The following is a 16,112-nucleotide window of genomic DNA, read 5'->3' as shown; positions in this document are numbered from 1 at the left end:
CGATTCACCAGAGGAATCCATAACACGAAGAAAACATTAGAGTATATTCATTCTAATCTGTGGGGGCCATCCAGAGTGCCTTCGAGAGGTGGAGCTAATTATATGCTAACCTTTATTTATGATTTTTCCAGAAAAGTTTGGGCATTCTTCTTGAAACAGAAAAGTGATGTGTTTTTCGCATTTAAGTCTTGAAAAATTATGATTGAAAAACAAACGGGAAAACAAATAAAATACCTCCATACAGATAATGGCTTAGAGTTCTGTTCTGATGAGTTTAATAGATTGTGCAAGTCAAAGGGATCGTAAGGCACTTGACAGTTCGCCATACTCTACAACAAAATTGGCGTTGCAGAACGAATGAACAGAACGATCATGGAGAAAATCTGATGTATGTTTCAAATGCCAACTTACCAAAGTCGTTTGGGGCCGAAGCAACCTCTACTGCATTTTTTTGATCAACCGATCCCCATCCGTTGCCATTGAGAAAAAGACTTCACAAGAGGTATGGTCTGGTAATCCTGCTAATTATTCTAATTTAAAGATCTTTAGGTGTCCTGCGTATGCTCATGTTGATAATGGAAAATTGGAACCTAGATCCATTAAATGTGTTTTTCTTGGTTATAAAGCTGGTGTAAAAGGGTATAAGTTATAGTGTCCTAAAAATAGAAAGTTGTGATTAGCAGAGATGTTGTTTTTAATGAAACTACTATGCTACCTAACTTATCTCTTAAAGGCTCTTCAAATAAAGAAAATCAAAAACAGGTGGAACATCATATTAATACAGAGTTAACTCTTCAAGCTAGTACAAAAATTGATAATAGAGTTGCTTCTTCACCACTATACTCTATCTCCAAAAACAGAACTAGAAGAGAAATTAACCTCCAAAGAAGTATACCGAGGCTAATCTAGTTGCTTATGCTTTAAATGTGGCTAAAGATATAGATGCAAACCAAGAGCCATCTAATTATTCTAAGGCGGTTAGCTGTGAAGACTCAGAAAAATGGATGTTTGCTATGCAAGAGGAGATGGAATCACTCCACAAAAACAAAACATGGGATCTTTTGAAACTTCCTAAAGGTAAGAAGATTGTTCGTTGTAAATAGGTGTTTAAAACGAAAGAAGGGACTCCAGGAGTTGAAGAACCCAGATATAAAGTAAGGCTTGTTGCAAAGGGTTACAGTCAAATTCCAAGAGTAGACTTCACAGATGTGTTCTCCCCAGTTGTGAAACATAGTTCTATTCGAGCTTTGCTTGGTATTATGGTCATGCATGATTTGGAGCTTGAGCAGTTAGATGTAAAAACTACATTTTTGCATGGAGAACTTGAAGAAGATATTTATATGCAACAACCAAAGGGTTTTACAATATCATAAAAAGAGGACTATGTTTGCTTGCTGAAAAAGTCCCTTTACGGTTTGAAACAGTCACCAATGTAGTGGTATAAGAGGTTTGATTCCTTTATGACTTCTCATGATTTCAAAAGAAGTAGTTTTGACAGTTGTGTTTACTTTAAGAAAAATAATAATGGTTCTTTTGTGTATCTACTTCTTTATGTTGATGACATGTTGATAGCAGCAAAAGATAAAGGAGAGATAAGAAAGGTCAAAGCCCAACTAAGTGAAGAATTTGAGATGAAAGTTTTGGGACCAGTAAAGAAGATACTTGGTATGGAGATTCTCAGATATAGAAAAACAAGTAAATTGTACCTAAGTCAGAAGGGGTACATTGAAAAAGTTCTTTGCAGGTTCAATATTAGTACTCCTTTAGCAGCCCATTTCAAACTTTCATCGGCTTTGTCTCCACAATCAAATGATGATATTGAGTACATGTCACATGTTCTATACTCTAGTGCAGTGGGATCTCTCATGTATGCTATGGTTTGTTCACGTCCAGATTTATCATATGCAGTTAGTGCAGTTAGCAGATATATGGCGAATCCCGGTAAAAAATATTGGAAAGAAGTTTAGTGGATTTTAAGATACTTACGAGGTACTACTGATGTTTGCTTACAGTTTGGAAGAACTAGAGATGGAGTCATTGGGTATGTTGATGCTTTTGCTGGAGACCTTGATAGAAGAAGATCTCTCACAGGTTATGTCTTTACAATCGGAGGTTGTGCAATCAGTTGGAAAGCCACTTTGCAAACTACAGTCGCTTTGTCTACCACTGAAGCTGAGTATATGGCGATTACTGAAGCTTGTAAAAAAGCTGTTTGGTTGAAGGGACTCTTTAGTAAACTCTTTAGTGAACTCAATGAAGACCTTCAAATTAGCACACTATTTGCCATCTTTCTTACAAAAGATCAAATATTTCATGAGAAAACAAAACACATTGATGTTCGGTATCATTTTGTTCATGATATTAGTGCTCATGGTGATATTGTTGTGAGCAAAATTAGTACTCATGAAAATCCTGCAGATATGATGACTAAGTCACTTCCTATAACCAAGTTTGAGCATTGCTTAGACTTGGTTGGTGTTCATTGTTGAAGTTAAACCCTTAAGGGGTCTTATGGAAAATGTGGAGAACTTGTTCGTTGAGAGTTCGCGATGAAGAACTTGTTTATTAAGAATTCGTGTCAAGGTGGAGATTGTTAGAATTAAATTACCCGAATCCTTATTTAAATAAAATGCAATGGTAAAATAAAATAAAAGAAGAATCCATATAGAATTACACTTTTTTATTTTAGAATAAGATTTTTTAAACTTTATTAAATTCCATCTATTTTATATTGATTAGAATAAGGTATTTTAGTCTTACTAGAATATGGCTTTATAAGCCTATAAATAAACATAGTTTATTCCTCTTGTTATTATTCGAATTCGACATAGTGAAGTTTTCTTCTCCTCTGCCCGTGGTTTTTTTCCCGAAAGGGTTTCTACGTTAAAATCTGTGTGTTCTTTATTTTATTTTATTTAATTTTTCACATCAAATTTATCACATATGTTTAATTATTTCAATTCATATATATGAATAATTTCTCGAGAATTTCAATATGCTTTTAGCATTCTAAATCCTTTAAAGTTTTAATATAAACTTTATTATATAGTGATTCATAAAAGGTTGTAACAATAACCATTAGACACAAGTTAAATATTTTATAAATTGTCAAAATAATGTCTAAAGATTATTGCATTCACCATAAAAAATATTATATATTTTCATAATCAATGTTAGGACTTAGCGAAAAACTTAATATTTTTATTCCACTTTTTCAAAACTAATTCAATTGCACCCTCATTGGCTTTATACCTTCAGATATTTGGACTAATGGTCCAAAAACACCGCGAATTTAATTGTACGTTGCGTCTTTTTATTTTGATCAATTTATTCTATATCTATATTTCTCAATAGATTTATTTAATATCCTCATTTTATTTCATTATTTCAATAATAATATTGCATGCAAAATCATTGTCGACCACTTTTATTATTCGGTTCCACATTTTCTCGAATTGACATAACTTATCAATATATCTTATCTTCATTATTTTAAAATTCAGTTTCAGGTACCTGAATCTTTTCTAAAGTTATACTTATTAGTTATGTCTTGGGTCTTTTTTGGAGCACTTGTCTCCATTATATGACCATTTAGAATAATTTTCATCTTTGGAACTGATCAATCTATTATTTATTCTAATTGATTGTCCTACTGGGACTATGATTCAAATTAAAATATTAGATGGTATATAACACTTGGTTATTCTCATTAAGTTTGTAAATACATCTAATAGTTAACTTATAATGAGTTATCCTTATTAAACTTCTGGTTCAAATTACTCTCTCCCTAACTCATTACAAGTTATTATTTCTCTCCCCCTAATGTCGGGTAAACTATTGAATCAAAATTGTAATCAGAAATCATGTCATAATTGAATCTCGAATACATTAAAAACATCTAATAATATAAAGAAACTTGCAATTAATATATATTGTAACACCCCTCGCCCGTATCCGACGCCAGGACAGGGTTCGAGGTGCTATCGGACTTAACTCAAGCATACGCATATAAAACTGGACCATAAATTTCTTTTAACTTGAAACTTCTCATTCACATGCATTATGTCCCTTGAACAGGCTCACTAGGCCCAAAACATACATTAGAAACGGTTCAGGATTAAACCAAGAACTTAAGAAAAACTTAAAAATTCATGCTTTAAGGCTCTACATGCCCGTGTGGGTATAGACTGTGTGGTCACACACGTCCATGTGGCTTAGGACACGCCCGTGCCCTTAGTCCGTGTGCAACACTGACTTTAGAACACGGCCATAACACATTCCTATGTGGCCTGCCCGTGTACAACACTGACTTAAAAACACGGCCATGGCACACGCCAGTGTAGACTGCCTGTGTACAACATTGACTTAAAATTTTAAGTGCAGGGGACGCACGACCATAACACACACCTATGGAAGTGAGCCGTGTGTCACACACGGCCTAGACACACGCCCGTGTGTCCAACCATGTGGACCCTAATAGGCTATTTTCCAAGCCTTTGGTCACTCTTTTCACCACTTATACTTAATGGTTACCAAATACAAAGCAAAACATGATTATACTCTTATAAATGATCTTGGCAAAACTTATTGCATGGAAACCTCATATCATTAGTTTCATACGTGCTAGATTATTTTCCCATCTTATATTTATGGTTTTTCATGTCACTGTATCACATTTAAAATTGGCTCGTTTTTGTGACTTATTGCCAATTATAAACAATCCATCACATATGAATATAAACATGCATAGAATTGTAGGTCATAGCATACTTCAAAATAAGCTAATTCTCATGGCCATATATAAAAAGATAGATATATCTTTACATGCCTTCATTTGGCAAATCAAATGACACATATAACAAAATTCTCAAAGGTTCTATACATGCCATTGAACAAAATAGAAATGTCTTTATACCACAGCTGGTCTATTTGATAGTGTGTTAGCTCTCCAACCGTCTTCCAATCCTCACGAGTCATTGAGCTCTGAAAAGTAGGAAAAAGAAAGGAGTAAGCATTTACATGCTTAGTAAGCTCGAATAACCGGAAAGTAGACTTACCAAGTAATTAGTATACATCCATAATAGATAGGGAGACCAACAAGTATGAAATGGTTCCCTAGCACATGCACTCAACCAATGAGTTAGTCACATAACAAAGCACCATGTAATTTATCTTAGATGAGCTCATCATTCAACATTTCATTTTGTACTTGTATTTCATATTAATCCTGTTGAGTATCTAGGAAATCTCGATGGAATATCCATTAACCGTCAATTCATAAGGATGATCATTTCAGGTGTGCACTCCTGTGAACCTCACATTTTATGGCAGGATTACCAGTCCAGGCTAAATCCCTTATTGTGACAAACACCTTAATGAGCTCGGATCTGAATTACCAGTCCAGCTTAATTCAGACCTTAATCGGATTACCCATTCGGGCTAAATCCATAATGCATATGTATTCTTCGAGAGGTTCAATCATCCAAAGGAACACCTGTCAGAGCTAAATCCTTTTCATAATTGAAATCAGCGGACTACCCGTCCGGGCTAAATCCTTACTGCAACACATGCAGGATCTCATTACACATGTAAATCATGGTTTATCCATCGAATTTCCTTTTTAACATCAACCGAGACATTTTTCAACAAGTTATTAGTAAAGATGCATTTCATGTATTTTTATGCCATTAACAAATGCAATTATCATGCATTCATAAATCATGTAATTGTGTATATTATGAGTTTGCTTTGAGTTATCTGAACTTACATGGTATTCGTTTCGGTGCTGTGTTTCAGTTATTCCGAAACCTTTCGTTTTCATCGATCGACCTCCGGAATTTATTCCTCGGGATCTATTACAACAAAATTAAATCATTAACACTCCACATTATACATTTCAAGTCTAAATTCCACCTCTGGTCCAAATGACCGCTTTTTCCCTAACCTTTTACATTTTTACGATTTAGTCCCTAGGCTCGTATAATGAAACACATCCAATTTCTATCTTACCCAAGCATAGCCGAACATTTTTCTCTCTTATGGCAGCCCACATTTTCCATTATTTTCACATTTCTACCTCACATTTTACAACTTTTGTAAAAAGGTCCCTTTTGGGGTTTTTCATGAAAATCACCTAGGAAAAGATGTTTAACACACATCCAACTTCCATATCCCTCTATAATCCATCAAAATACAAGTAACTCATGCATGGGAAAATTTTTAAACATGAAACCTAGCATGAAATATGGGTAGAAATTGAGAGAACAAGCTATCGGAATTTCAAAAATATAAAGAACATTAAAAACGGGGCTCGGGAGCATTTACTATTGAGCTTGAAAACCCTAGATATGGAGACCCTTGAATTTTCAACAGCATGGAGAAGGAGAATGAGCTGATTTTGGTTTCATTTTTCCCATTTTATTTCATTAAAATGCCTTTTTAAAATTTCATCCACGCAAGTCAATTTTTGTCCAAAAACTTAGAAATTGGGAAAATTGCTCTCCAAGACCTTATAATTTATAATCTAAAGCAATTTCATACAAATTTCTTCTAGAATCCAAGTTTTTCAATTTATTCAATTTAGTCCCTAATTTCCAAGTGGACACCTTACTCAAAGAATTTCTTCATGAAAGTTTAGCACATGCATATTCTCATATTCTAGGCCTCATAATAATCATAAAATAAATATTTTTATGTCGGATTTGTGGTCCCAAAACTACTATTCCGAGTAGGCCCTATTTTGGGATGTTACATATATTCCTAACTTTCTTTGAGGATTCACTCATCTTTGTGCTTTGTGGTGAAACAATTGGAACATATACGTACATACAAAAATTAAAAAATGAGAAATATTTAGGTCTTGGTCAAAAACTAATTATAAAGGGGAGTATTTATAACTTATTGGTTTGATGCGTACAACACGTAAATCAACATAATCTCATGTTAAAATAGGAAGTTTAGTTCTCATAAGTAATTGTTTAATTCTCAGAAGTTTAGTTCTCATGTTAAAATAATTTCTCTAAACCATTATGCACAAACTTTTACAAAAGTTTTTCAAACTCAATCAATAAAAGACTGAGATATAAACTCATCAGTATTAGCAAGATGAATTGTCTTAATTGCATGAATTGAAATTAATTATTTAAAACAGTAATCTTGCAAACGATAGGTTGCAAATTGATAACACATATGTGATTATTTTGTAGATGCATCTACCAAAATCATATAATACCAAAACCATCCGCATGGTGGATGGATATGCCCATATTCGTTTCAGAAGTGCAAGACATTAAATCTCAGCTTTAGCTAGTGAGTTGCTAATAATCAATTTTTATTGAGAACAAGCAACATAGGAGAATTCTTTTAAATTAAATAATCTTCTGGTTCTTTAATGAATGTTTATATGAATTCTTAATTAATTTTCGAATCATATATGATTCAGGATGGTCTAACTGGTCACGCCAAGTAGTAAATGTATTTCTATTAGTAAACTTCTGGTTTACTTTTACATGCGCTTCAATTGTACTAAATTGTAACAAATTAATAATTTTACTATCATTCGTTTTACTTTGTATCCACATATAAGTGCTATTGTGACAATTACTACTGGAAATGTCTAAATCAATGTGAATATTATAATGTCACTAAGTCAACAAAATAAATATAATTTCCAAATAATTATATGCAATATTCGTTTCAAGGAATATGCCAAAATCTTCAAATATCCAAAAAAAAAAATTGCAACTTCAGATGCATCCAACCATAATGAGCTTTAGATAGAATTATTATATTTTATTGCTCATAAATAGATCTTTCACAGTCGAATATTTTGCTTCTAACCCCTTAATGGGGATGATGACAAAAGAAGATCACAAAGATTATAAAATAAATATAAATTAATAACCCAATCCTCTCTTTTTCATCCTTTCAAAATAGATATTTATAGTAATAGTGATTCATATGAAATATAATATTTTCCTAATTCACAATCTCAATATAAAATCCTATAAATATCTTTTAAAACCAATAGATTAACCATCACAAGATATTAATATATTAGCTTTTCTAGAGCTTTCGACTAATTTTGTGCTATCAAATATTAGAATAATATTTGTTTGTTTTAGTACCAAATAAGATAAATATTTTCTATCTATAATGACAGAATTTATTACTACATTTTCATATCCTTCTTCAAATAATATTAACAGAAACAAAATATTTAAACATATGTCACATATGTGGCCAATAATCTTTTATATCACATTAATAACATAAGTTATCTTTACCCTTTGAAGAGTTATCTTGAGAACTCTCTTTATTCTCTTATTTATTACTATGTTCCCACTTTTAGTAGTCCATGATTATGTCTTTTATTTTCTTTATGTTTGCATTCACTTCATGGAATGTAATAAATCTAGTAGGATAGACTTTTAAATGCCTCTATTGATTTTTTATTTCATAATCACCATTGCAAAACATGCGTAGATTTCAAATCAAAATCTATCTATTCATGTTGTCATGATTAGTCTCCAATTACATCTTCAATTACAACAACAATCATGATTTCTATATTTTTATTTTTCATAATTGTTATGTACTGCTACATTCACTTCAGGGAATGAAGCAAAACTAGTGAGAAGAATTTCATAGTTTTTCATTAGTAACTTGTTATTTTGCTTAGCCACTAGAAGGTATGAGATCGTTTGAAAATACTGTTAACGTTATTTTCACAATATTGCTACTACAGGAGCACATTAGATGTTTCAATCACATAGTGTAATGTATTCTTTCAGGGATATATAATGCAAATACATGAGTATCTCATGTTATTTATATATATGATTTTAATATAAAACACATAAATGTTTTATTCAACATATATCTTCTTGATCTGAAAAATAATATTATATTTTTATAGAATTTTGCATCATAAGGAGCTAAAATATAAGCTCTTAAAGAGCTTTTTACAGTTTGATACAATATTATCTCTTCAGGAACATATAATCATTTTATTGTATAACCTTAATGAATGCTTAATTTATTTTAAATAAAATTTTATTTATTCATATAAAAATAAAATGAATAGGTATAAATAAAACATATATTAAACGTAACAAATAATAAATTCATGTAACTAATAAATCATTGTGGTTAGATAATATATATGTTTTATATATCATACCACAATAAAATACAAAATATTATAATGTCAAATTAAATTAACTTCACAGCTATAAAAATTTAAACATAAACATTTTTTAACATCCACCTCTTATGAGATAATTTCATTTTAAATTTTACAATGATAGATGAAATTATCACAAACATGGTGAATATCCCAAAGTTCATGACAAGTAAGTATTTTTACTCACATTCCGTAATAATCATATATTTTAATCAAAATTAAAATTAAACCAATCAATTCTATTAAAAATGAAAAAAATATTTATCTTCCACATAGAAATTCCAATAACTAAATGCGTGAAGGGTTTTATAAATTCATAGAATTACGAATAGTGAATTATATAAATTAAATTTTTTAATAAAAATCAAATCAAATTTCAAAAGAAGTTGATTAGATTGACTTATGTTACCATGGATGAGAAATTGTGATTATAAACATTATCCCCAAGTAAATATCAAAAAGCAAACTTTGAGAGAGAATCTTACTTCTCGATTTCATTTAGATAACGGTATCAAATCTTTCACAACAAAAAGTAAATAATCAAAACAATAATAACGTATAATGAAAGAAGAATGAAAAATAATAATCAGATATGAAACATTAAATAAAATAAACTTCCTGTAAAAACTTTGCATCTTGTCGTCAAAGATATTGAAAATCATGACAGATAAATTTGATCGTTGATAAAAGGAACTATCACTCTGGGCAAGATCGTATTGATAACATGTTATAAAATAAAAAGAGATGGAGAGAATAAAGAATAAAGAAAATATGAAAGCAATATAGGATGTACTTTATTGATAAAAAAGGGGGATTACAATGATTTATTAGATTCTTTATATATAAGTATAAGAAGTATAAAAGAAGTAGGGATCTAATTCTAATAATACATTAAAACATTATCTTGATCATAATAGACATCTACTTAATAAGTTTGTATGGTTAGATTAAGTTTTCAATAAAAATGATGATAAATTAAAGTAAAAGTAAACTGATAATAGAAAAGCAATTCAACCTCCTATTTGATTTTTTAAAAAATCTTAAAAAAGCTTACAGTTATTTAAAAAGATTAAAAGATAATCATTTACAAATTCAACTCTATAAAATTTGACCTTTATTAATCCACTCTGCTCCCACCACACGGTAACTTTGTCTTCAAGTTCTTGCTTATTCCTGGAAATTTCCACACTTGCAGAACAAACATAAATTTCAATAGGAATGAAGAAGCATTTTACTTATTCATCTTAAAACAGAAAAATTCAACAGATAATCAATTAATTAACCAGTCCTCGTACAAAATTCCCTTCTTCAGCTCTTCGTCAAGCTCTGGAACAGTGTCTTCAGCATATTCTCACAACCCTCACCAGCCTTTGACCTTTGCTTTGCCACTTCACTGATCCTTGCACATTCCATTTTCATCCTTTGGTTCCCCATCAGCTCCTTGATTTTGTCCCCAATCTCCACACCCTTCACCAAATGGTTCGATCCCCACCCCCAGCTCTTCATACAAAGCCCCCATCCACCTGCCTCTATCACCTCAGCATTGATCATTTGGTCCCCTTGTTGTGGCCATCCCAGGACTGGTATCCCATGGCAAGCTGCCTCCACCACCGAGTTCCATCCACAATGGCTTATGAACCCACCAACAGCTTTTTGACTCAGTATCTGCCATTGGTCCACCCATTCTTTTACAACCAATCCATTGTTCTCAATCTTTTTCATCAACTGGTGTCCAAGGATCTCATCTAAACCTTCTTCTTCTTCTTTGTCAACCACTTTACTCTTCACCACCCACAAAAATTTACATCCACTCAGTACTAAGCCATTGCCTAGCTCTCTTATTTGCTCTTTTGACATTGCTGTCCTACTCCCAAAGCTGACATAAACCACTGAACTTTCCTCTTGATTCTCCAGCCACTTCAATGGTGCCAATAAAGATATCCTTTCCAATTCCAAGGGCTGGAAAGGGCCGAGAGGGAAAACTGGAGGCAACCCTTTTGTTAAATTTCCACTAGCAAGCATCTCCAGTGATTCTTTTTCAAGTTCTTCAAAAGAATTGATCAAAACTCCATTGAAATGCTTGAGGCTTCCACTGTTGTCTGAGAAATTCTTTGTGAAGGAGCTGTTTGAGTCCAAAAGTATTGGAGGAAGTGACTCCTTGGGAATCGATGAAGGAATGGAAGGGAAACAGGAGAAAAGGGACAACATTCTAGCTGATGAAGTGAAGAGGATGTAGTTAGGGAGACATAGCTTTGCAGTGACTGAAATCACAGATGACATCAATGTCACATCAGTGATGATGAACGAGAGTGGTGGAGATGATGAAGAAATGAGAGGGGAAAGCAGGTGAGCTGATTGGCGAATGGTTTCCCATTGGAGTTGAAAAGGGTCAGTGATGTTAGCAGCCACGGGATCTAGAGGGATGGGTGTGAACTTCTTTTGAGTGATTTGTGGGAAAGCGGAGAGGAAAGTGGAGATGAGCTGAGATTCAGCTGAAGAAACAATAGGGTGAGTGGTGAATAAAGTGAGTGAACATTGGTGGTGGATGAGTGAGGCAGCAAGTCTAAGGTAAGGTAGCAGATGACCCATGCCTGAGCTTGGGAGCAAAGCAACATGAAGATTACCATCAGAGCTTGACATTGTTAGCTAAAGATTTGAAACCAACCAAAATGAATAGACAAAATGGGTGAAGGAAGATCCGGGTTTTCATAAGCTGTGGAGTTTGGTAGTTGGGGATGTAAACTTAATCCCACCATGGATTAGGTATGAAATATAGGTAAAGATTTAAGTCTGTACTTGTGAAGCACCTTTTTATGGATGAGACAACTGTCAGGATTTTGGCTTGAATTGGTTCTGCTGGTCTCCACACTAGTCGCAATGCTCATTTTCTTGTACCTATATGTAATTATTGATGAAATTAAGACAGGCAAGAATGGTAGGTCTGAGTGTTAGCTCATGAGAGGCTGAGAGTGGTTGAAAGGGGAATAAAATAAAGAAGCAATAGCACTAAGTCCTGCTGACCGAGCTTGATGTTTTCTTAAAGTTCTCGAGTTTTAAGTTAAAGTGATGAAGACAATAATGTGAAAAGAGCTTTTCTCCTTAAGATTACTAATGTTTCTAGATTTGCTGGTCAGGTCAGGCTGGATCCACTTAAAATTTTAAGTTTGTTTTTTTAGTAGGTTTTTGCTGGTTTTGAATAAATGAGTTTAAAATTTTATCTAAATTTAGTTTAGATTAAAAATATTAAACTCGAATTTGACTTGACCTGTTCGTATTAATTTTTTAAATTATTTTTATATAGAAATAAATTTTAAAAAATATAATATATCAAATACACTAAAAATACTAAAATAAATATTTTCTAATAAATTAAAAATATATTAACAAAAGTCTTTATATTTAAATAACATTAACAAGTAAATATCTCTAAAATTGTAGCAAAATTAACGATAAAACAAAGGTTATACAATATTCAAATAATAACAACAAAATAGTAATAATATAATAATGAATTCGTAGTAAAACAACAATGAAATGACAACAAAACTGTAATGAACCAGTAATAAAACATTGGGTCTAGTTGGGCCAAGCTTGGGCAAAAAATTCCTACTCAAGGCCAGACTCGTTTAAAAAACGAACCTTATTTTTGTTCAAGTTCATTTTCTAAACTTATATTTTTGCCTAAAATCTTCTACTTTTTTGACATAATTTCGAGTTTGAACGAATGATCCAGCCATAATGAAGTTAAATATCCACCACCACCTCATAATATTGTCATCATTGAAGAACGGCTTAAACTGCACAAATTAAGAAACATAGACTAACCGTTAAAAACAAAAACAAGCACTTCCATTGCAAATCCAGAAAATAGGCGAAGATATATGTACCCCAAAGGGGTGACCTGAGAACACAAGCTATTGGTTAAGGGATGACCTGTGTTCTTAGGTGGCACCCCTCTGGGGTAAACCATCTTGGCTAAGTGGGTGACTTCCTGCGTTTAAGAATTTTAGGATGGATTGGGTTATGCAATGACTCCATTCTGCCCTTTTAAATACACAGAAACTGTTGCATAAGGACATAATGTGCTCATGCTGATGATTGATGTACAATGGATGTCGACATGCATAATAAAGCCAAAGAACTTGATTAGTCCATTGGGGATTGTAAATACCACTGTTGCAAACTTTGCAATAGATTAAATGTGGTTATAAAATAACAACCAAATAAAAATTTGATATTTTCATAAGGTTTTGATAAAAATATATTAATTGTGGACATGAATTTGGATAAAAGAAATTAGTTGACTAATTTAAGTTCCAATAATCAATACCTTACAATTTTGTAAAAAAATTATCTTTTTTATATTGTACTATTTTATATGATTTCTTCAAAAAATATAAATGATTTATCTATATAAAAATTAAAATATATCCATTCAAAAAAAATTAAAATATATAATATTTTAGTGTAAATATATTTGAGACTATAAATTATTTAATTAATTCAATTCTTATAATTGATTATGAAAATATTAATATAATTAATATATTAATTGTTCAAATATATACATTAATTGAACTAAAAAAACTGACTAAGGGAGAAACCATCTATATGTATCAATAAAAAATAAAGAATGGAGATTTCTTCTTCGTTGTCTTCTCTGAATGACAAAGTTACCAAGAAAGTTCGTATGTGTTGTAAGGATGCGGGGGAGGACGACCATCTTATGGTAGTGGATGACGATGGCAACCGCAATGGATTCAAGAAACTTATTACTTCAAGTGTGTCTTTTAATAATATGTTGCTTGGGATCTCAAGGGGTATGGGGATAGTATGCATGAACAACATAAGGATGATCTATAGCTTCTTAATGATGATGTGACTACGGGAATAGAGGATGGTCTACCCTTTATCGTTTCTCTAACAGGGTTCACCAGATACTATATCAGAGTATGTCTCGTACGGTCGTGGTCAAACAATTGGGAAGGAAAATAGGGTTCCAAACTCTCTCGAATAAGATCTATCATCTGCGGAAACCATCTACTCCCTTCAAAATCATGGATCTGTAGAATGATTATTTCATGGTAAAATTCCGGGAGGAATCAGAATATATTCAGGCTCTCACAGAAGGATGTCCTTGGATAGTTTTTGAACAGTATTTAACGGTCCAACCCTGGTTGGAATCTTTCTCAACTAGCCAACCATACCCGTCTAATGTAGTTGCTTGGATACGTCTTCGGGTCTCCCCGGTTTTTTGTACCGGAAAGAGTATTTTACTGAGTATTGGGAAAACATTTGGGCATGTCATTAAACTTGACGATAACACAGTTAATGCACATACGGGCTGATTTGTTCGTACGGTGATTTTTCTTGATCTTAATAAGCCAATGGCCTCTAAAATCAAGGTGGATGGCCGTATTCAACAAGTTGAGTATATGAGCCTCTTCCCAACATTTGTTTTTCGTGTGGGCGTTTTCTTGCTCGTTTTCATCCAGACATGATCAAGCGACGAAGCAAGGAAGTCATGATGTCCCGATTCTGGTTGAGAATAGGGAAGAATCGGATATGTTTGGGCCTTGGATGATGGTCAATTGCTGGAACAACCTAATGGGTCGAAAACCAGCATTGGCCGGGAAGAAAGGACAGTAACAGATCATACGGGAACGCGCTTTAACATCCTGCATGATTTTAGGGATGGGAACCAAATTAATATTGGGGATTCTAATCCTGCTGATTCAGCTAGTTTGAAAGGAAAAAGCGTTGCCATTTATAACAACCCCTTAAGCGAAGGTGAAGTAACCTATAAGAACAGAAATGTGCAGGCAATTGGCGTCGGCGTTATCTGCAGGAGATGATGTTATGGGTTGTGACCTAGAGAAGGATAAAATAGATGGGGCTTTAGGCCTGGCTGACCCAAACACCAATGCCTCTTTCAAGAAGGACATTATTTCTTCCAAGGTAGTAGCTACGCCTTCTATTGGGCTCCGCATTCAAGGGCTTAGTGGACCGTTCAAGATGAGTCCCAAGTCTACTGATTTTAACGAAATTCAAAAGATGACAAATTTGGGTACTGTTGTCTCTTCTCCATCTCCTCTTTCGGGTAATACGGGTGACACAAGCCCAAAGGAAGTCCCGCCTTTTTTGAAGATTGGAACATATAACAGTGGGTTGTCTTTGGATAATTCTTGTATCAGCCCCACTGTGTATCGTTTTGAAGTTGCAAATCAGCAAGCGAAAGGCACCTCTGTTACTCCTTTGGAAAAATTAGATGTAACGATTTTAAATCCGAAATTCCACTCGGCTATAAAAAATCATTAAAAATCAAAACCCCAATATTCCTTTAGGTGATATGTATTTAGGGGCTTCCTCATCTTCGCTGAAATTTGAAGACCACAAACGACTAAGAAGAGGTTCTCGTAATTTTAGAGGTAAAGGTTGTAAATTTAAGGTGAAGGCTTTAGGTCGTGAATCTGTTGCTGAAGCAATGACTAGAGTTGTTTATAGGATCAACTCGGATGGTCTAATTGCGGATACTAATAATTCTCAAGGGGAGCACCCGGCTCTAGCGAAACGACCACTTTCGATGTTGAGCTGGGTCTGTTGTTTTCATATTTTCTTTTTATCGTCTGTCTGATGTTACCAAGTATTTTTGTTTGGAACAGTCAATGGTGTGCATCTCTAAAGTTTTTTAGGGTAGTTAGAGATTACTTTGCTGAGTTTGATGTTGATGTTACGACTTTCCTTGAAACTCGAGTCAGTGGTATGAAGGCAGATAGAATCATAGCTAAAATCGGGTTGGATTGCTATCACAGAATTGAAGCTAGAGGTTTTGCTGGGGGGTTTATGGGTTTGTTGGAAAAATAGCATTCAGGTTCAGATTATCCTAAATGATCCACAGTTTATTCATTGTCGTTTGGGGAAGAATGGG

The 16,112-nt window shown here is 33.3% G+C and overlaps 1 protein-coding gene across 1 annotated transcript; it reads right to left on the bottom strand.

The window, feature by feature from the left end:
* Window positions 1-10,184: 10,184 nt before the first annotated feature.
* Window positions 10,185-13,207, bottom strand: LOC107893931 (UDP-glycosyltransferase 13). The gene is made up of 2 exons (XM_041086002.1): window positions 13,010-13,207; window positions 10,185-12,079 (listed from the first exon to the last, which is right to left on the bottom strand). Exon 2 carries the CDS (start codon window positions 11,822-11,824, stop codon window positions 10,493-10,495), a length of 1,332 nt encoding a protein of 443 aa, XP_040941936.1. The 5' UTR covers window positions 11,825-12,079; window positions 13,010-13,207; the 3' UTR covers window positions 10,185-10,492.
* Between the last annotated feature and the right edge of the window lie 2,905 nt (window positions 13,208-16,112).

The sequence above is a fragment of the Gossypium hirsutum genome, chromosome A13 (assembly GCF_007990345.1).
Source record: "Gossypium hirsutum isolate 1008001.06 chromosome A13, Gossypium_hirsutum_v2.1, whole genome shotgun sequence".
NCBI classification, from domain to species: Eukaryota; Viridiplantae; Streptophyta; class Magnoliopsida; order Malvales; family Malvaceae; genus Gossypium; species Gossypium hirsutum.
This window is presented reverse-complemented; position numbering and strand designations above follow the sequence as displayed.